The 23,391-nt window shown below is 37.9% G+C and overlaps 1 protein-coding gene across 12 annotated transcripts in view; it reads right to left on the reverse strand.

The window, feature by feature from the left end:
• Window positions 1-645: 645 nt before the first annotated feature.
• SGIP1 (SH3GL interacting endocytic adaptor 1) overlaps window positions 646-23,391 on the reverse strand; it is a 193,899-nt gene continuing 171,153 nt past the window's right edge. For 8 of the 12 annotated variants that reach the window (XM_072974259.1, XM_072974258.1, XM_015240188.3 and 5 more), the window contains 6 exons: window positions 13,770-13,925; window positions 9,438-9,570; window positions 5,689-5,891; window positions 4,434-4,498; window positions 3,688-3,852; window positions 646-2,677 (listed from right to left, as the gene is read on the reverse strand). In XM_072974259.1, the coding sequence (XP_072830360.1) occupies window positions 2,655-2,677; window positions 3,688-3,852; window positions 4,434-4,498; window positions 5,689-5,891; window positions 9,438-9,570; window positions 13,770-13,925 (745 nt within the window). In that variant the 3' untranslated portion in view covers window positions 646-2,654. The remainder of the gene's footprint in view (window positions 2,678-3,687; window positions 3,853-4,433; window positions 4,499-5,688; window positions 5,892-9,437; window positions 9,571-13,769; window positions 13,926-23,391) is intronic. The other 4 variants (XM_072974264.1, XM_072974266.1, XM_072974263.1 and 1 more) reach the window with 2 other exon arrangements.

A 23,391-nucleotide genomic window follows, 5' to 3' on the forward strand; every position in this document is an offset into this window, starting at 1 on the left:
AAAATCTTTTTTAATCATAATGCTTAGGAAATGGTGTTCTGGTTAAGGAGAACCCTTTATTTTTATTTTAACCCCTGGTATTGAAAATCTGAATATATACCAGCACATTTTGTTTTGTTTTAGGAATTGATAATGAACCTGACAATGTTTCTTTTATAACTGAGATTCTTGCGTTGTCTAGGATTATACTTCCTAACATGAACTCTTATTGTACAGTACTGTGGATACAAGTGTAACAGGAGATTATAAACTACAGGATTTAAAAAAAAGACACCAAAATCTAAATTCCTGATGTGAGTGTATTGTGTATTGTGTTATTATTTGACCTATTTTCTGAAAGGAGAAAGGATGTATTTGCTATTGAAGTTCTGGTTATTCAATGTTTAATAATTTTGAAATAATTGACTTTAATTCTGTTTCTTAAAGATCACTTATGGAATCACAGGATATCATCATAGTTTCAAGTTTAGTTCCTGGAAACATTTGAATAATGTTAGAGATTATTGTAATCTATGACTTAAATCACACTTTACAATATTAACAAAATTATTCTTTGAAAAGAAAAATCCTTGTGTTTAATTGCTAATTCACTCAAGAACTATATAAAATAAAATAAAATATAATGAGCAAGACATGAGAACCAGTAATATTTACACATTTTTAATATGTTCTGTGTTAGTATTCAATATTTTTTTTCAGGAACTGATTTCTTAAAAACACATTTTTATATGCATGTGCTGGATAAATCTCACCTTTCTACTATTTACTTTTCATTGGTTTCAGTGTTGAAATTTCCCCATGTTTCATGGGATTTAAAAATTGGCATTTTCTATTTTGGATTCAAAATCAAATTAATATCTTTACTTAAAATGAGTATATTAATTATTTGTCCAAAAAAACTTTAACACTAGACTGCTTAGGGAGCTAACCAAGAGTTTGTTTGGACAGTAAGAATTCTTCTAAGATAATACGGATCATTTCAAACATTCTCTTGATAGCAACCACTGAATGAGAAGTACAAACATTAGTTTAAAAAGTTCCACTATAAACAATTGCCAGTCACAACCTCATTTTAAAAGTAAGACTTACAAAATTTTAGTTTGATTCTAAAATTTAAAGGGGCTAAAAGTTTTTTGTCAAATATGAGGGAATGTGAAAATAAAATTTAGCAACTAATGATAAATGTAATGACTTAATAATTACAGTTATTTAATAGTGTAACTTAGGATAGAAATTGGTTTATGTTTAAAATACGTTCTAAGACTTAAAGGAAGATTCATGTTTTTAGATTGTAATGGAGAAAGATTTTACAACCGGGCCCCCTTAAGAAGTGCTTCTCCATTCTAAATTCCCATGTTATGAGGCCAGACTGAATAATCACAGTTTTTATTATACCTTGCAACAATGAAATCATAACATACATTTTTATCCACTCTTTTTTTGATTCCCCAAGAATGGCAAAGATTTATAGTTACAGACAATGAACCTTATCTGAAAGGAAATTTATTGCACAATACTGTGGTTAGAATTTCACTTAACAAAGCTTATTTTTTTCCTCCTTCCCCAATGATATAAATAATGCTGATTAAAATTCTCCATCTGGATTTAAATAGGGGACTAAATTTTTTGTTGTTGTTGAGATTTTGAGACTCAGTATTTTGATTCCTGTGGGTAAAGAGGCAGATGGGTGGTAGGTATCATTCTCCATGCTGGATGGGAGGGACCCTCTGTTTAGAGTTATTGTGCAAATGTTAACCAGTTCAACTCTGGAAAGTCTTGAAATTTTAAAATCACAATTTTGGTTTTAATCTGATGATTCAGTAATCTCCACATAAGCTAAACTGTGGAGAGATGGGGTACTCGAGTAGTTAAGACTTCAACATCTCTTTACTCTTGATTATAATTTCATATACTTAAACTTTAAATATGAATTGCTTTCCCTTTTTACACAAGTTATAAAAATAAGAGGCCCTGTTTACACAGTTTGCATTTTTATGAAATTTGCAGTTTGAAAAAAAAGCTTTTTAAAAAGTGGTAATTAATGCTTCTCTTTGAATATGCTGTAACCTTAGAATTTTTTTTCTGAAATAGTTTCTGAATTTAACCCACTAAATATTTGAAGATAGAATTTCTATTTAGCACTAGAGTAAAACATACTAAAGACTGAAGAAAAGGAACTTCTTTTCCTGGTTCCACTTAATTTTCTTTGTGTGTGGCACCCCCTTTATGACAGCTATCAATATTTATATTTAAATTTTATATATTGACAAAATGCAGTCTACCTCTGTAAGCATTGTGCCATTTGACAGTACTACTATTAAATTTACATACCACAGTTTAAATTACATCCATTTCAGGAATGGTAAAATGCTAAAACTCAAGTATCTAACTGCCTTACTGGAATGAGTACAATTTACAAATACAGTAATTACATTTTAAAACCATTAACAATATTACACCTAGAAGTAAATACTGTAGGACCAGTCATCATGGTATCGTGTGAGGGAAATCATTGCTGAAAGTCATTGACATTTCCAGCAGATATATCCCAAGTGCAGGTTTTGGTTTGTTTTCATCAAACCAAAATTAAATTCTGTTTCTCATACAACAGTTCTCCATTATATGAATCCTCCAGATTCTTGCATAAGATTTTGTTAATTATCTGCCAAGTATTTTCCTGCAAAATAAAACAGCATAGTAACAGGTTACCTGCTAGTTCCATAATGTGGTTATTAAGGGTAACATTTCTATTCTTCCCACCCTATTCCTAGGAGCCAAATACTGTAAACTTGAGGGGTGCAATACTAGCATAAAATATATAAAGTCTTTTAAGTTTTCTATTTTCTGGACCAGCTAGTTGCCTTTTCACATTTCCATATATGAACACTTTGCAGAAGTTTGGGTTTTGTCCAGAATAGGTTGGGAGGCTTGTTCCTGGATGTGACTCCAACTTGTTATAGAGCGATCATAGAATTACTTTCCACCTGGGTCATTTCTGAGAGTGAAAGGGGTATAATTAAAAATTACATCAGTACAGCAGACATGAAAACCAGGACGTATCCCAGCAAATCACTGGCAAGTATAATCACCTTCATACTGGGAAACCCCCACCAGCCAACTTTCATGTGTGCCACAAGCCTGTCAATGACTGTATTCAGCTCAAGGGCAACCAGTTCTGATGTCTGCCCTAGATTTTTTACGATTGCTATGATGCAGTGAAAGATGGATTCTCTCAGACCTCAGCTAAGCCTGCCAAGTCTAAACTTTATGAAGACTTGATGGAGAAAAAAAGTGTTCAGGTAAGAGATATATTCAAAGGTAAATGGCATTTATCTTGTCAATATCACAAAAGCAGGATTTGCTCCATTAATCTCACTGTACACACATGTATATAATGGAAATGATCTCGGTCAGTGCCACATGAGAAACAGCCAGAGCCACGATAAGTAGCCAGGGCCTTCCTAATTTCTGATTTGCAATCCACTGTCAGAGTTTTACTTCATCCAGCAATTGATTTGCTTTCTGACTGGGATGGGAAATGGGGGCTAGGAGTGGGGAGGAGGAGGAGGAGGAGGAGGAGGAGGAGGAGGAGGAAGAACATGAGAAAATCACAAAGTCTTTCCTCTTAAGGAGAAACAGCTAAGGCAATGTTATTTTTGCAAATGTGCTCACAAGATACCCACTCACCTGCAGCAAACCTTTTCTTGATGAGTGAAAATCTATACCCTGCTCCAACAAGTTCAATGTCACAGCCAGAAAGGGTGCTTCCTTCACTTGTGAATTGCACCACCAACGGAGAAGGTTTGCTTGGGCCTTCCGATAACTGAAATCTTGCCAGTAAAGAACCCACCCCTGTAAAAAGAGTATTATTACAAAATCACAGTCAATACAGCATTGTAGATGTGATTTTGGAAATTGTATTCAAAGTTAATATGCAAAATCAAACTTACTAAAAACTAGTATATTTTTCAGTGACAGAATGGTGATGAATAAAATTTACCATTAAATTATTCATGACTTTTTTTGCACACTGATAAAATTGTAATTCAGCCAAATAGTATTTCAAAATTTGGGAGCATGCTACTTGGAAGGCAATGCATTTTCCAGCTTATGATTAATATCAGAGGAAAGCGAAAAATATCTTAACTATCAGAGAGTGTGAGATCTGATACAGAATGGAAATATGCCTCACTAAAAGCTCTTCTCTGCTTAAAGTATGGCCTGTTTGATGTGGGGTCTTGGGTAGAAAAGAGGAAGCAGAGGATTCATTGAAGAATTATTTGCTTTTATTGGTTAAAATTTGTATGTATCAAAATAAAGTGAAATATTTTGCTTGCTTTTAATACTAAGTATATTTTGGTTAATAGTTTTCTAATATCCGAAAGTTATTTCAGCTTTATGTAGTAAATAAAATAAGCCTGTGATTACATTACCTCCATTTTCTGACTTCTGAGAAATGTCAGGAATCTTCCATAATATTCTTTGTTGTTCAGCATTCCTAAAAATAAAATAGATAAAAGATTTTTGCATATGCGAGGGTTTCTGTTTAATGGATATCATATATTTCCAGATAGTGTTCATTTGAAAAAAGGATCTTGAAATTTTTAGCAGCAATTTAAGTGTTATCTATCTATCTATCTATCTATCTATCATCATCATCTATCCATCCATCTCTTCCTCCTTCCCTCCTTCCATCTATCCATCCATCCACACATGAATCCTCTCCTTTTCCTTTCATCATTGTAACTAGTCACAACACTGTCAGAGACAAAAACATTTAAAGGACAATGGAGTTAAAAAAATTTTTTAACACATCTACTGAAAAAATAGATTGGAAGTGTTAGTTGACCAATTAATTCAGGTAATTTAAGTTGGAGCTGCATATGGTTGACAGTTTCTCTCTCTCTTTTTTTTTTTAATGTTCTACTTTTTGCTTCTGACAATCATATGGAAAAACTAGAGTATTTTTTCTAGGAGAATAAGCTCTTTTTAACAGTCACTATTGGTACACAGTTTTATTCTGTTTCTGTTCCCATAACTTCTCTAGTGTGCTTTTTTATAATCTAGAGGCTGCAAAATGAAACTTGGATTGCCCTGTAATTAGGGTCCTACATACGGATTAGGGTCCACCAATCACACACACTATCTGAGATTTGGAGAACAGAAGGGAGGCAGAGGGCATTCTCCTGCTGCTCTTTTGGCTCTTTTCTGTGGGCCAGCAGCCTAACTGATAGGTGCGGATCTTGTTAAACAGTGATCCAGTCCAGTCTCAGTTTGGTGGGTGCTGAGAAGCAGTTTAGGCTGTGCCAGTAGGAGCTTTCTTATCCTTGGATTCTCGTGGCTGTGGTGGGTTCCTGGTGGCTCCACTGACAGCTTTTTAACTTTTCTTTCTTTCTTGGTTGTGGCAGAGGTAGCAGCTCCACTGATGGGTCATTTCTGCAGTGTTCTGGGAAACATTCTTGCGGATCCAACCTAAAGCTTGTTCCTTTTCTGCCGTGTGAACATCTAAATCCCTGTTTTAAATTATTGTCTGAAATAGCTATAGCAGTTTCTGTTTCCCGTCCTGAACCCTGACAGCCAGGCCTGCTGTGATCTCTTCCTGTAGGAAACACAAATGCTAAGCAGTCTGTGATCCTTTGCCCAGAAGGAGCCCTTCGGTGGAGAGGAAGGAGACTAATGGCTCCTTACCAGACTGCCGGTGGGAGCACAGCCTGGAGCTTGGTTACCCCTCCGTCTATGGGGACCAGGAACTGCACATTGTTGAGGGCCACAGCCGTTGTCATTGCATCCGTGTTGTATTTGTAATCTATGCGCAGGTCAGTGCTTGCCAGCTCACATCGCCAGTTCACTGCCAGGTTCAGCGGCGTGGACTGAATGCCCTGGGCAGACACCTTGCCAAAGACAGGAAAGAGAAGGTTTAAGGCTTAACCATTAATCAGAAACAAAACCAGAAGCTGTGATTATCTCCCACTGGAATGTTCTTAGATATCAAAATGCCATGATGTTGTTTGTACTGCTCACAAATGCGTGCCCAGTGAAAAATCACTGTGAAGGGTGCCACACAGGGGAGAGCTGGGCGCTTCATGTAAACTGTTACAGATTAAAAACACAAAAAATCAGTTACTAAAATCTCTGTTGCACTTTAGAGTTTACAGTGCACTTAATGTCAGTTAGGGAGATGGTAGCACACTGTTTGGGAGTTGAGGTCAACAAGGCAGACAGCCCTGAGTGTGAATTTTTTTTTAAATAAGTATAGCTGATGTACAATATTTTATAAATTATAGGTGCACAATATAGTGATTCACAATTTTTAAAGGTTATGCTCCATTTATAGTTATTGTAAAGTATTGGCTATATTCCCCATCTTGTACAGTACATCCTTGTACTTTATTTTATATCTAATAGTTTGTACTTCTTAATCCCCTACCCCTATATTGCCCATTCCCTTCCCTCTCCCCACTGGTGACCACTAGTTTGCTTTCTCTATATTGAATCTGCTTCTTTTTTGTTATAGTTGTTGTTTAGATTCTACATATAAGTGATGCAATGCATATTTGTCTTTCTCCATCTGACTTATTTTGCTTGGCACAATGTGCTCCAAGTCCATCCATGTTGCTGAAAGTGGCAAAATTTCATTCTTTTTAATCGCTGAGTAATAGTCCATTGTGTGCGTGCGTGCGTGCGTGCGTGTGTGTGTATCACATCTTCTGTATCTATTCATCTGTTGATGGACACTTAGGTTGCTTCCATATCTTGGCAATTGTAAATAATGCTAACTATGAGCATTGGGTTTCATGTGTCTTTTCAAATTAGTGTTTTTGTGTTTTTTTTGGTTGGCTGGGTTGAGTTCTGATTGTAACTTACAAGCTGAGGGATCTTGGAACAGTCACTAAACTGCTCTGTGCCTCAGTTATTTCCTCATCTGCCAAATGGGAACTATAATAGTAACATTTATACCTACAGTTGTTAAGAAGACTGAAGGAGAAGTTTTATGTGATAGACTCAGGATAGTGCCTAGTATATGGTAAGGAATTAACATTTTAATATGTTATCTATTAATATTCTCATCATATTTGCTCCTCACAAACCAGTGAGTTAGAGCAAGCAAGTTATGATTATTCCTTTGGAATTTGCCAAAGTGAAGACTTGAACCCCAGTCTTCTAACAGGCAGTGCTGTATTCTACTGTCTACTGTCGATTCTAGTTAGAATCAACTGTGAATTTGACTAAAGAAAAGCCAGGTTTGAAGAATCAACATAAAGTTCGAAAGGTAATAATATCAACTTGAATCCTGGGTCTGTAGTGAAAAATTTGCAGTGTTGTCTAATTCTGGTTCCCTTTTATAAGTACACACGCACTGCAGGGGCCATGTGGGCGATGTCTGTGCCCCTGCAGTTTTATTCATAGAGTATGAGTTCTGCTGACTTTGAAGAATATAAACAGCTCTTTATTGGACCAGCAATGCCTGCGCACATAGACACCATGGGGAAGGATACTGAAGGCAGGATGAGCTTATAAAGCAAGAGTGGTTGCTACAGAAGGAAACCCAGAAATGGATTCTTTTATAAATGACAGACATAACATAATTTTATTTAGCTAACCATTATAATAAAAGCTTTAAAACTTCATAGTAAACTCTGTTATAAGCCTTATAATAAAGTTTAAAACTTTAAATATTTTTAGCAGCCCATTTCTCTGTAAATGAACTTTTACTTAGAAATCTGTTATTTAAGAAAGCTCAAAAGCCAGGCAGACTCGATCTCCCCACCCGTCTCCACACTCTGTCCTCAGCAGGAGTTCCTCTACCCCGTGAGGTGCTTTATGGCTATGTGACTGTCCCCAGTCACTGGGGGCGCTGCTGGGGGCCAGAAAGTAAACAGGCTGTGATGTGAGGATGATCCCACTGAATGCTACTTTATGCCTCCCAGCCAGTCCCTTGCATTGTTGAAAAACAGTAACAACATAACTAACCCACAAGAAAAGAGGTTCTGCAGAGCACCTTTAAAACAAAGTGGCGGGCCGAGGACTGCTGACATTTCAGGGCGTGCTTTGAAATATGTTTGGTTGTTAGCTCCTCACAACCTACAAAATACCTGGGCAGGAATCATTTGTACCCTTATTTGCAGATGAGGAAACTGAGGCGCAGGGAGATGAAGGGCCCAACCGAGGTCAGTGGACAGTAGGAAGCTGACTTCGTTCCAGAATTCAGTCTCTTGCCTATGTTTAAATACTTTACACCAAGATCTTTTTGAGATAGGTGAAATCTGTCTACTTTCTAGGTTTTGTTAGAATGTCCAAAGCTTAGACGATATTAGTCTTACTAGAAGAACATTATAGTCATTTGCATTTTTGTGAAATGTACCATCACATAGATACTTTACTTTCAATGATTTCCTTACAACAATATAAATACGTTGTTTCCAATCCATAGTGTGTATTATAACTTGGAGGACTTGTAAAATAATATCTATACCTTGGTCACATCCAGAACCAATGAAGTCAAAATTTCTGGAAGTGTCTGGGCCCAGCAAATATCTCTGTCTCTGTCTCTCTTCTCATCCCCATCCCCATCTCCATCTCTGTTCATCTATAAATAGATTTTAATGATAGGTGTCTATCCTCTATCTGTATCTATCTATAATTAACACCGATTCAGAAGCAGCATTTGTTGATAACTTCCCTGGAGATTGTAAAGTGCACTCATGTTTGAGATGCACTGATTTCTACTAAAGTACAACTTTCAAAAATAATAATTTTGTTTCCTTATCTTAGGAAAAATAGTTTGAGCATATTTAATCACAAAAATGACAATGCACTAAAAATAACCTAGGAGATCAAGTGGGAATCAGTGGGACACTCAGGCTCTAGAGAATCATGGTTTGAAATAGGCTTATTTATAAGATCAGTAGTACTTCGGGGTAAGGGCAAACCTCAGCACAAAAAGAAAGCCCTCATATCCTAGAATGTGTTGTACTAAACATTCTTTTCACATTAAATCATTTCTTAACATAAGTTTCATTAAAATTTATTTCATAGGACTATGACATTATGAAAAAACGTCAGACTACTTACACTGAATCATTTAAAATAAGAGATTTTAGCACAGCACTGCTCTTAACAAAATTACAGTGAAATTGTTTGTCAATATTTGTAATCTTAATTGATGTAATTTCTGCAAATTCATTTTTGTGGCATGTTTCTCTAAATTTTAATACAATGTTTTACTTACAAGTTTAAACTATTAAGAATATGTATGAATATTCCTGTCACTAAATAGCCTCCAAATAGTCTTTTAAGGTTTCCATTTTCTTATAAATTATAGCTTTTAAATCGTATTAAAAGAGATGTTACTTTATGGACTTTCATTTAATGTTAGATATGTTAGAACACACATTTGTAATGTGAAGGAGATGCCCTGCCCATATAAATAGGCTTACCTGATATTTGAGCATGTCCACATTATAGTATGTAGCCTGGGGTTTTTGTTCTGATACTTTCTTTAGGTGAGTCATCAAATTTGGCATGTTTACCCAGAATTCCTTGGTGTTGGCATCATTTTGGGTATTATCACTATTCAATCGGGAAGAAGGAATAATTGAGTAGCATCTTGTGACAAACATGAATCACACAGAAAAGCATCTTAGCAAATTATCATCTGATTTCTATATCCATCTTTGACAATTTGTAGAGATTCTATTATCGACAATAGTATAGTTCTAGTAAAATTGCAGCTCTGAATTGTATTATGTTAATAGATTAATACCCATGGGAGGCATTATTGTATTGCTATAAATCTTAGTGAGTACCTAGTAATATTAACCAATCGTGATGATAATTGCTTGCTTTCAAGAGTGAATTATTTATTAACCCAAATCTAATAGCTCTTTCTACATCACCACAGTTTCCCCTGAATTAGTCAATTAATGTAATCAAGGAGCTTAGTACATTGATTTTTCTTCTGAATTGTCTTGAGTATTTTCTCAGAAATTACAGAGTTAAATATTTGGCCAAATGTAAACATGGTCTTCATTTCCAACTGAGGAGAAAAAGGTGAGACTAAAATTACCTTGCTACCTTTTTAGCACCGATAGTTCATCTGAAAGCATCTAAGTCATAAAAAAAACCTCACTTACAAGATAATCCTGGAATTTAAATGATAATAATCATGGTAGTTAGACTAGAGAGTGCAGTCTTGACGAACTAAGGAGTTTTGTATTCCTATGAGAGCTGTCAGCTTTGCTCAGAGGCTTATCCACAGGCCACTCACCCAGTGAAATTATTTCTTGAAAATGACTCAATGACAAAAAAAAATCAAGCAAGATGTGGAAAGCACCCGCTCACTTCCCTCATGATAAGGAAACTGAGGGCTCAGTAACTTACTGACATTTCCCTCTCAGAATAGCCTATATAATACAATGATAGCAGCTATAATTTTTTGACCACTTGTTAGGTGCTAGGCGCTCCATTATTTCATATTTTATTAAAATCTACCCTGCAAAGGGAGAATTATCTTCCTTTCTAAAGTTGAGCAAAAGTTATAAAAAGAGAAAATTAGAGGTTAAGAAGACAGAAAGGCGTGATAAAGTAAAAGACAGGTCAAAAGTAAGTTGCTCTGATTTAGCCTCCAGAAGTCAAACAAACCAAGAGCTGAGTCAACAACGACAAAAAAAATCGGAGCCTTAAAACTGCTCCCGGTCTATTAGGAGGGAGTGGCTGTGGGGGCCTGTCTCAGCACAGCCCAGAGGGTTCTGTTGCTCCTGGTGTATGCTGTTGAGGACAAAGCAAAGCCCCATGACTGGGTGCGTAGGAAGCACAGGAAAAGACTCCTGACCCCTAGACTTTGCTCCTGGCCAGGCTAAACTAAGGATGCTGATAAGGGCTATCTAAAATGTTATCATGCAAAGCACTCAAGTTACCCAGAACTTCCAGAGCAGTAGGGACACAAAGAGGCAGGAGATAAGAGCAATGGGGTGCAGCAAAATTAAGTAATTTGTTTAAGGTTGGGTAGCTAATAAGTAACAGAGTCAGATTCCAGCCCAGGTCAGTCTTACTACAGGTCATACTCTCACGCAATACCAAAAGAGGTGCAGAATTAGTGCCCGGAAGCATGCCATTAATCTGTGCTAAGTAAATGTGAATAACAGAAAATCTCAATTATACGTTTAATCACAAAATAAGCTAAGTCCTAGGTCTATGATAATTCCTCAGAGAACTTGTTGTAATAAATACTCAAGAAAGCATTGCCAATCAAAACCTTACACAGGGATGTCATTCTTGAATGCTTTAGAGTTCTTGAGAATTCTTTAGACTCACGGTTGGTTTAACAACTGTTCCTGAACATCTTCTGTAAGCCAACCCCTTTCACAAGGGAAAAGTAGAAGTACATTTCAATTTGGTTCCTGTCACAGGGACTGCAAACCCAAGTGTCTTCAGAGGCCAAGCGGCTAACCTACATATCTTTCACTGAAGGTAACTGAGAGGAGTGTCTGGGGATAAGACGACAAATGAAAACAGGCTTGAACTGCATTTGAGAACAATGCTTGGTTCAACTGCCTTTTAAAAAGCTAGGTGTGGCGGTGGTGGCGGTGGAACAGCACTGCCTGACTAAACCCAACAGGCCCGATGACTCATGGGCCACCAGTCACAGCCCCGATGCAATCATCAAACATTTAGAGTTAATAAAGTCCAAGTTAATTAATAAGGATTTGTTTTTTGTTTAAAAAGAAATTTAAGGGTCTGTATAACATTTTGTCAAACAATAACATTCTCAGCCTGATATTTAATTCAATTCGTAAGACTGATAAATTGAAATAAGTATAAAACTCTTACACATGTCTAAGAACTTGGCAACACAATTGCTTAAAAATGCAACAGAAACTATAATTCTCCACCAGTGACATTTACAAACACACTGATAAGAGGGTGGCACATAAATCCTAATTCCAGATGGAGGAACTTAGAAAAATAAAATTAACTGGCTCAATGTGCACATCAGAAACATGGAGGGAAGCTGAAACAAGAAGTTGCCCATTTCCAATTTTGATCATTTTACATTTATTTTTCATTTAATGGGTGAGCATTTCTTTTACAATCTTAAGCTTGGAATCAAGTTTGTCGATTAAGGCACCACAAGGACCAAAGAGAAGGGGGTGATCTTGGTCATCACCTGAAAGACCTGTGACTGGTTTTTTCACCACTGGAACGAAACAGTCTCATTTAGTCAAGAAAGAAAGTGACTATATTGGTCCTCAAATTCCAGACACCAACAACCTTTAGTGAATTTTCCACAGATATCCTGCTTGACTAAGTTCTTTAAATTATAGTTGAATTGTTCATTCATATTCAACAAATACCACTCAGGTCCTTATTAGGCATAGTGGACGGTGCTGAGGCTGCGGTGGTGGACTAAGAGATGTGTCCTATTCCCTCATGGGTTTTACAGTCTAGTGGGGGAGATGGATGAATGAAGGACACAAATAGATATGTAATTACTAATTTTAGTAAGTGTGACAAACGGAAGAATAGAGAACCCTGAGAGAGAACAGCAGACAATATGATTTCATCTGGGAGTGGGGAGGAGAGTGGGATGGTCAAAGGAGGTAGAGCGGAGCTGAGATCTGACGGATGAGTAGGAGTCCAGTAAAGAAGGATGGAAGTCCTATTAGAGGCAGAGCCTTGATGTGGGAAAGCACTCAGCTTGTTCCTAAGACTGGCAGGTCTGGCTGGAGCTACAGGGATTCTGAGGAGGACAGTGGGAGATGAGGACAGAGAGTCAAGCAAGAGTGCATGACTCAGGGCTTCCAAGGCAACAGTAACAAGTTTGGATTCTGGTACAGATGCAACGTGAAGCCACCAGAGGACTAAGAGCAAGGACAGCCTGATTTATCTCAAAGAAAGGTCATTTGGCTGTTGTATGTAGTTGTGGAGCAACTGGATGCAGGGAGGGAAGGAGGAGAGCAGCTGCTGTGGTCCAGAGAAATGATAGTCAGCATTTGGATAGGAGAAGTCATGATAAAGGGAACAAGTGGCCGTTTAAGAGAGAGATTTTTTAGATGGAATATCAAGACTTGATGGTGGAAAAGGCTGTCAAGAATGATACCTGATGTCTCAGCCAGTGCCAATAATTAACTTGTATAGTGGATCATTTTTAATAGCATGTATGTGTGTATTTGTATGACTGCCATGTGCATAAATATGATAGAGACACAATCAGATTTAATAGGAAATGTGAAAAAGGATATTTATATACACAAATTCACATAAGTTTCTTTGACACAATATGTGTAAAGTTCTATCAATACAGTGGCCATTACAGTGCAATGAAATTATATGTTTCACAAAAGAGAGTTTAAGCTTATATGAAGAGTAGCTCACAGTTCAAATATCATTTGATTTTAAAAGATGCTAATACAACAAATGGATTTTATTCTTTTGATTGAGCTGACTTCTCATCATCCTCATCTATTGTTTACCAATGATAAGCAAAACAGACAATGAATAAATTGTCACTGATGCAGATTTTATTAATCTAAATGTCTCTTTAGCCACTTGAGATAGTTGGCCATTAAAATACATATATGCACGCACACACACATCACCCACCAAAAACTTTGACAGCTGGTAAAAGATCTTGGTTTGAATCTATAAACATATCCGAGTAGTGGTAATTTTTCCATGGTGCTTCTCTCTTGCTAAGGTCTACCCCTCATCTAAGCATAAAGTGCTAAGCCACACACATCTCTAAAAAAATCTGTGCAAAATATATTTACCAGCAGAGAAGTTGGGGATTTGGCAGGACGTGTTCTAACCTGCTGAAATTTATCACCCGAAAAGTCAGAGCAGCTGGCGACGGGTTGTTGGCAAAGTGTCTGGTGATGCCGGCAGGAAAGGACAACACCATTTCTCCAGTAATCTTCACGATACACCTGTCATGTCACAACATGTGAGAGGGAAGAGAGGAAACCCAGGTCAACAAGTTGTGAATCAAAGCAGCTGTGAAACGCAAGGATTTATGGAGCAATATGACACAGCAGAAGAGAGAAAAAGTTCTTAAAATTGACTCTCCACTACTGAATCATTTCTAAGACCCAAGGACTCAAAGGTTGGTTTTAACATTTATCCAAAAAAAAGTGGCTATTTTGTTGAAGATGTTTTTGGACAGTACGAAGAAAAGTGCAGCTTTCCTCTTTCTGGAGAGAAGTCTGTATGTTCACCTCACAAATAGAATCATCTGTTCTGGTGGTTCTCTCTCTTTGATTTCTGAATGGTTGGCAGCGTATTTGAAGATATGGAATTGCACGATGTTGTCACACTATTCACTGGAACTGATTCTAGTTCTCTGGGTACCGTGACTGATGCCTTGAGCATGTTCTTTTATATGCTCGTGAGGTAAACTTCTTGCTTCCCACTTTATTAGATCTTCATTCCATTAACTTGTCTATTTGGGTGAAATTGTAAAATCAGTCATGTACATAAGTTAACACAGTTCGATGATAATTTGGAAGGAATAACCCTTTCTTAAAAAAAAGGGCTTTGTCCCAATGTTCATATCAGCACTATTTACAATAGCCTAGACATGGAAGCAACCTAAATGTCCATCAACAGATGCCTGGATAAAGAAATTGTGGTGTATTTAGACAATAAAATAATACTCAGCCATAAAAAAGAATAAAATAATGCCATTTGCAGCAACATGGATGGACCTGGAGATCATCACTCTAAGTGAAGTAAGCCAGAAAGAAAGAAAAATGCCATATGATACCACTTATATGTGGAATCTAAAAAAAAAGAAGGACACTATGAACTCATCTACAAAACAGAAAACAGATTTGCAGATGTAGTAAACACCCTTATGGTTACCAGGGAGAGGGGGTGGGAAGGGATAAATTTGGGAGTTTGAAATTTACAAATGTTAGACACTATATATAAAAACAGATTTTAAAAAAGTTTCTTCTATATAGAACAGGGAACTATGTTCAATATCTTGTAATAATCTTTAATAAAAAATATATGAAAATGAATATATGTATGTATATGCATGACTGGGACATGTGCTGCACACCAGAAATTGTCTGTACAATGACTGTACTTCAATAAAATAAAAAGGAGGCTTTGTTGATGAAGAGTTGGTATATAATAACTGGCACTTACTTATAGTGTAAAAGTCCACAATTTTTGACCTGCTTTACACCTGTGAAACCATCACACAATCAAGATAATGAAGATATCCAACACCCCTAAAAGTTTCCTCCCGCATTTTTGTCATTCCTCTCACCTGCCCTTCTCCATCCTTTCTCTCTCCACTCTTCGGCAATTGCCAATATGTTTTCCGATACTCCACATTAGTTTGCACTTTCTAAAATTCCATATAAACAGAATCATAAGGTGTGTGTTTTTTTTTGGTCTAGTTTTTTCCACTCAGCATAATTATTTTGAGGTTCATCCATGTGGTGTGTGAATCAATAGTTCATGGGTAACATATGGATATGCCACTGGTTATTTTTTTAAAATTCATTCACTTGCTGAAGAATATTTGGATTCTTTCCATTTCTGCCAATTACAAACAAAGCTGTGATGGATATGTGTGCACATGCCCTTATTTGTCTTGGATAAATATATGCGTGAGATGGTTGGATCACACGGTATGTGTACCTTTCACTTTTGAAGAAACTGCCAAGCTGTTTTCTGAGGTGGAAAATCCAGCTGTGTATGAGAGTTTCAGTTCTTCCATATCCTCACCAACACTTGGTAGGATCTGTCTTTTAAACTTTAGTCATTCTAGTAGGTGAGCACTGGTCTCTGTTTCAATCTACATTTCCCTAACGGCTAATGATCTTAAGCATCTCTTCCTGTGCTTTTTTGTCAACAGTTATCTACTCTGGTGAAGTGCCTGCCCAGTTTTTCTGCCAAACATTTTTTTTAAACTGAGTTTTCTGTTCTCTTATTGAATTTTGAGTTTTTTTTTTTTTTGTACTTTCTGGATACAAATGATTTAAAGGATACATGTTTTGCAAAGATTTCCCCCCTCAATCTCTGACTTGTTTTTTTCTTTTTCCTAAGAGTAACTTTGAAGAACAGAAGTTTTAAATTCATCAATTTATTCTTTTATGGGTTGTAGCTAATCAATTTACTCTTTTGGAGTCTTATCCAAGTCTTTGTTAAATCCAAGGTCACAACAGTTTCACCTATACTTTATTCTAGACATTCTTTTTTTTTTAATTTTTAGCTTTACATTTAGCTTTGTGATCCATTTTTAGTTAATTTTTGTATATTTTCTGTGAGGTGTAGGTCCAAGTCCATTTTTTAGCGTGGATAGGCTATCTAGTTCTGTTAGTACTATGTGTTGATTTCTCCACTTGGCAATTTTGTTGAAATACAGTTATCCATTTATATGTGGGTCTATTTCTAAATTCTCCATTCTCTTGCACTGATTTGTTTTGTCTGTCTTTACACCAATACCTCACTGTCTTAATTACTGTAGCTTTAAAATAGTTCTGAAATCACATAGTGTTAGTCTACCACATTTGTCCTTTTTCAACGTTGTTTTGGCTATTGTGATTCCTCTGTATCTCCACATTAAATTTATGATCCCTGTGCCAATTTCTACAGAAAAATCAATGTAATTCAAATTCACCCTTTACTGCCTGCTCTGAGAGAATTAGTATTGGGCCCTTTAATATATTTTTTCTTTGTCAAAGGTACTATGTTACGCTTTGTCAGCAGAGGGCACTAGACAGTCATTGCAGGAAGGAGAGTTTTTTTTTTTTTTTTTTTTTCCTTCCTGGTTCCAGTGTGCTTGCTAGGCAGGCTCTTGCAGGACTCGGGGCTTGTTCAGGGCAAGGCCCTGGCAGTGCAGAGGCACGTGGCACTCCCAGTGTTTAGGTGCTGCAGTCTGTCTGCTTTGCTGGTGCCCGGTGACACTGGCAACTCCTGAGGTATGTGTGACTGAGCTGCCCCAGAGCCCAGCTCCTGCAGTGCAGACGGGGTCCCCAGCTCCAGGCTCTGGTCACATGCACACCTCCACAGCCAGGTTCTGCAGTGCACGGTGCTCAGCAGTGCCCTCCGGCCCTTCACGTCCTCTGGCACCTCCCTCTCTCCCCAGCCAGCCTCAGGGGAGAGCGCACCAGCGAGACACCTCCTGTGAGCAGCTGGGGGTCTGCCGGGCTCTCCCTGTGCCATGGCCTTGAGGCTCTCCAGGAGGTCAGCTGGGGATCCTCTGGCTCACCCCACCTCTCAGGGCTTCACTGGGTCCCGGGTCTTGCAAATCATTGTTTCATGTATTTTGTCTGTTTCTGAAGTGTTTTCAGGTAGAAGAGTAAATTGGTCCCTGTTACTCCACCTTGGCCAGAAGCAGAAATCTCAAAAGAATTATTCTTCTTTGGGAAATGGTAAATATTTAAAATGAATGAACATCTTTGTGACTTCCCTATACATTTGGACAACCAACTTGTACCATTTCTACAACTGTCTAAGTTCAGGAGTGCACTAGAAAGGGAAATTGAGTTCATAAATGAAAACTTTGCTCACACGTGAATACTGGAAATTCTGTTTGCCCCATAGTCACCTCGTAGACCGTGTAGCTGACTGCTGAGCCCAAGTGGCTCAGGTGAGCTGGTCCTTGGTCCACATTCAAAAGCCTTGTATGTATAAGACTGGTTTGGGGGAAAGGGCGGAGGGCAGGTGAACCTCCGAAATGTGCCATGTGCCCCCTCCTCCCTGCTCAGATACAGTCATCCTAACTCTGAACTGTTCTGAAGGAGAATTTTGGTTCCTGGAAGTTTTCCCCTCCATCCCTCCTGAGAGCACTGCGGATCTCCCTGTTTGGTGCCAACTCTGCTGGCTACCTTCTCTGTCTGTTAGCGCCATAAGCCCTGCTTGTTTTACTGTTGCTGAACTGATGCTAAGCCTAGACTTTGCATCAGGCTGAGTCTCCTCTTGATGTTTCATGTTTCAACATGAAACATATTATTTGACAACTCTAGAAGAAGCAATAATTAGTCAGAGCACTTGTTAAATTCGACTTCAGTACCTCCATCACTCAGTAGAGTGTTGTCAGCAGTGATGGCTCAAATGTGTTTTAATTGATGAGGAATCAGCGCGGTTTCTTTTCCAGAAAATGAGTGCTAAATGGTGTCTTGGTGGGGATAATGTTTATCTCTTTTTTTTTGGAAGGGGGGGTAATTAGGTTTATTTATTTATTCTTTTAATTAATTAATTAATTATTCTAGTGGAGGTACTGGGGATTGAACCCAGGACCTTGTGCATGCTAAGCACAGACTACCACTGAGCTACACCCTCTCCTGGTTTCTCTTTTAAAAGGAAGTCAGCAAGGGGAGGAGGTAGCATTTATTAAATCAATAAACACTTAATTGACTCCTAACTGTGTAATTTTTTTGTTTGTTCCTTTTTGAGTGCGGAGGCTGTTAAAAAATGAGCAAAACCAGTCACTGCCTCAAAGGACTTACAGAGCTCCGTGGAGGATGAGAGAAGTAGTCGATACAAACCAATGCAAGAAGCGCCCTGGTGCCTCACTTGCAATCACGTACACTTCTATGCTGCTTCTCAACTGTCAGCGTCAGACCTTAGATGATTTATTAATCCATCCAGTGTCTAAGCTGAACTGAAGTTCTCTATATAAAAATTAGTGTTTTCAACCTGTACTCACTAAAGGGAAGTCTTTTTTCAGCAGTAATGATTATTCCTATCAATATGTGGTATGGTTACATGTCATGCAAGTTTAAATTATGGGAATCTAAAATATTGCAACATGGAAATATTAACACATGTACTTTATGAAGTAAATTTGAAATCATATGAATCCTTCCCAATGAAGCATTTGCCTAGAATGGCAAAATTTCAACGTCATTTGGTCAAATGACTTATAAACTGGGTTTTCCCTGTTGCCAGAGGCAGTATCATGTTAGCTGGGTGACAGAAATGCCGGGCAATTACGGTCAGGAAACGTGTGGCTTTGATTTACGTGAAGTCATCAGAAATGCATTCCTCACACAAAGTGTGACTTCCACTGCTGTGATAACTAGGCCCACGGTCTTCTTTCCAAGGGGACGTACCTCTGTGCGTAGAATGCTTCCCTTCCTTTCCTTATCATCCCCTTTCATTGACTTGGGTAATGGGCAAAAACTCCTTTTCATATTTTAAGACTCAGTTCAAAGGCAGATCTTTCCAAAGCCTTCCATAATATCCTCTCCAGTCAGCCCTCCTTCATTTTTTTCTTTCTTTAGGTTCCTTGGACAAATGGACATACTGAAAAAAAAACTGTTTTGTAGTTTCTCGAACATACCTATTCACTACTGTGAAGGCAAGTCCTATGTCTTGGGTTACGACAAGGCAAAGGTGCAAAACACAGAACTCAGGGCAGAGCAGAAACTCAATGAGATGTTTTGAAAATAAATTCCTACATTTAACAAATTTGTATGGGCTGCCTAATCAATGTATCAGCCACCATGAAATGCGCAAGGACAGGCAGTGAGAAACAGGACAGATGTGGTCTTGCCCAAACTTCCAGTTTAAGCAAGGAGACAGACACTTGAATAAATAATTGAAATATGGTGATGAGGGAAGGATAAAATAGGAATGAGAAGCATAAGGTTCTCTTGGGAATTAGGGAGCTAATCCCTAGCACCACATTATTTAAATAGGAGCTAATTACAAGGAGATGTGTTTTCCCCAAGCAGCAAAGTCAAGTTTTCTGCCTATAAGCTACTGAGAAAGACTCAGATGTCAGAATACCTGTTACAGGTGTTCCTCAGGGAAAGAGTATAACTGTAATTGAATGGATGATATATCATAATATGTAATAAAGTAGTAGATTTCTATTTCCAGTGTATGGCCTGAAAACAAATGGGGAAGCCTTTGATGCAGGATGAGAGAGAACCACAAGCAAAAGCAGACCCACATGCCTTTTCTGCATCATTTCTCTATGTGGTGCTGTGTTTGGCTTTATCCTCCTCCCCACCTTGCACTATGATTGAACTTTCAAACTTGAGTTGTTTCCTTGAAAGTGAATAACAGAAGAACAGCAATTAAAATGATTCACTGCCTGGAGGTGAAATTAAATTTAGAAGAATATCACTTCATGATCTGTTCATAAATTTCAGACCTCATAATTTCAATGAAATATACTAAATCTCCCATCTACTAACATACAGTATATGCTACAATTACTTACAGCAATATAATTGGAAAAAGACCCAATATGTACCATCATCCACAAATCAAAGGCTCAGTTAATTTAGAAGGGCATAAGAAAAGCACTAATATTAATTTGGTTCTAGTGCCATGTCACTGGAATGCCAAGGTCATGGGTACCAGGTTCACTGGTACTGACCTCTGCAGACACTTGTCATGGTGTGCTGGGGAAACTGAAACAGAATGACAAACCCAGCCTGCATAGGGACAGGTCCACAAGGGACTGGTAGGCTGTTACACCACTGATTGGAATTTAAAAACATTATCATCAAGGGCTTCTTAAGTCCCATTGCTCCACATCTACACCTCTCTTCAGTGAACTTTACATTATATTTATGTACTTATTTTCCACATCAACTGTCTTCACCACTAATAAATATATCCCCTGTCTAGCACAATGGCAGCCACATAGTGTAAATTCTGTAAATGTTAGGTGAATAAGTAATTCAACTCAACTTGGTCAGCAAATATGCGCTGGGGACCCCATGTTTTAGGTACTGAGGATACAGCAATAAATAAAATACTCAAAGTCCCAGTTCTTAAGGAGCTTACATTCTAATGGGGAAGAGACAGACAGTGGGCACTGAAAAAATGGAACATGCTAAACATGTTAATTAATTAGAAAACATGTAGCACACTAACTATAGAAAAAGAGAAAAGTGAGGTAAGGAGAAAGGAAGTGTGGATAGTGGAGGGGGAAACAGCGTTGCTGTTTTACATAGGATGGCCAGGGAAAGTCTCTGATAAATTTGCTGAAGAATTATGAAGGAAGTGAGGGGGAATGTCACTCAGATGGCTGGGAGATTACACTAAGATGTAAGGAGCAACTAATGCAAAGACCTTAAGATGCAGCTGGGGTGGGGCTGATGAAAGAGAAACAGCCACAAAGCCAGCGTGGCTAGAAGGGTGTGAATAAGGACGAGAGGGATGGAGACAAGATCAGAGAGGTGGCAACTGGGATGGAGTAGGTGGTCGTGAAGGACAGATCACATAGTTTTATAGACCATCATAAAGCATTTGGTTTTGACTTTGAACAAGTTAGGAAGATTTTGAAATGAAGAGTGGCATATACATTGAGCATAGATTTTAGTGGGGAGCAAAAGTGGAAGTGCCCCTACTACCAATTAAAGCTCTCTGAATAAATGAATGGAATGAATGAATGAAAACCAATTAGTAAGTGGGCAAAAAAGAATTCTTTCTTGTGTGATTCCCAGTATTTTTCACTCCAGTTTAGACATCTCTCTACACTATTGAAAACCTTTTTTTTTAGGATGTGTTTCTACCTGCAATTCAGGTCAGCCTGAGCTTTCTAAGGTATAGGTCAGTCACTAATAGTCTTTAGAACTGGTTGATACAAAGCCATGCAAATTCTTTACTCAAAGAGTCTACAGAACATGTATGTATGTATGTAAAGTATACGTACAACCAACTCAAGATGCTTACTTGCCCCATCAGTTCAAACACATACTCTGTATGAGGAGCTTTTCATTTCTATGGTTGTGTTCAAATGACCTTCCTGCTTTGAAGATGAAGAAGACATGGGAGAAACCAGAGTGCTATAGACTGAATGTTTATGTTCTCCTCAATTTTTTATATTTAAACCTACTCTCTAACGTGATGGTATTTAGGGTGGGGCCGTTGGGTGGTGATTAGGTCACCAGGGTGGGGCCCTCATGAATGAGATTAGTGCTTTTATAAAAGAGACCCACAAAGCTCCTTAGTCCCATCCACCATGTAAGGTTCCTATGAACCAGGAAGCTGGCTCTCATCAGATGCCAAATCCTCCAGGGCCTTGACTTTGGACTTTCCAGCCTCCAGAACATTGAGAAATAAATTCCTGTTATTTATAAGCCACCCAGTATTTGATTTTCTGTTATAGCAGCCCAAGTGAACTTAGACGCCAGAATCCCCAGTGTTTGTTTCTCTATAAAACTCTGAACACAGAGTAAAGCCTAAATGTTATTTTAAAAGATACGACAAATGGCGTTATGTTGTCGGTTTTTATGGCTGAGTAGTATTCCACTGTATAAATATACCACATCTTCTTTATCCAATCATCCATTGATGGACATTTAGGCTGTTTCCATGTCTTGGTTATTGCAAATAGTGCTGCTCTGAACATTGGGGTGTGGGTGTCTTTTTGAAGTAGGGTTCCTTCTGTATAACTGAAAAACTGCTCTACACCGGAATTTGACACAACATTGTAAAATGACTACAACTCAATAAAAAAAGAAAAAAGAAAGAAAAAAAAAGGATATGACATTTAGGGAGGTTGATAGACCCCAGTGGCTAGGAAGAAGCAGAGTTACTAGTTGTATTAGTTTCCCAGATCAAATTGTTAGACTTAGACTTAAAAAAGCTAGTGTTTCTGAAGTGTAAAGAGGATTAACAATTAGTCACATAGGTTGTCACTTAAAATAGAAAGACCCATGTTCTAACCCCCCCGACTGTCGCTGCTTCAGAAATTTTTATTAAATAGTCTAGTGTTTTACATGCAAGTTTAATTTTTTCTCTCATTCTTATTTCCATGGATACTAAGGATTTCTAAGCCCTAGTCCTTGCAAGTAAAAAATAAAGAGCAATTCTGTCTTTATCTAGGTTTGTCCTTTGTCTATCCATCAAGTTCAGACTTGGAATTATATGTGACACGCTTGAAAACCAGTTTGACTTAGGTGTTTAGTTTTCAGTGTAGACCAAAAATCACTCAACTTGTTTTTTTTTTTTTGATATGAAGCCCTTTGTGAAATTGATGCTGCAGACCCTCTCCATGGACAAATGTGCATGTGCACACACACATTAGGCATGAAATGTAATTTCAGGGGATCCACAGACTTCCTGAACCCTATCCATGGAACTCCTTATAGAGAGGCAAAGTATTTAATCATATTACATGTGCATTCAGGTCAAATCCACTGTCAGGATGTACTGATACAAGTGAAATCAGGCTCATGTGAATAGAAAGTGGTATATTTTTATCCAAAGTTTTTGCTTTGCTGTGATTTTTCTGGCTAGTTTTCCCTTACTTAACAAGCGTAACGTATAACTTGGCCTTTTATTAATCTGTGTGTTACGGAAAGACGTTTTTACTCCAGGGTCTCATTCCACTGCATCATTATTTCAGTTTGTATGTGGGTGATTCCCATCCAGGAAAGACTAGCACAATAAACACACGATCTAGACATT

The sequence above is a fragment of the Vicugna pacos genome, chromosome 13, assembly GCF_048564905.1.
Source record: "Vicugna pacos chromosome 13, VicPac4, whole genome shotgun sequence".
Taxonomy (NCBI): Eukaryota; Metazoa; Chordata; class Mammalia; order Artiodactyla; family Camelidae; genus Vicugna; species Vicugna pacos.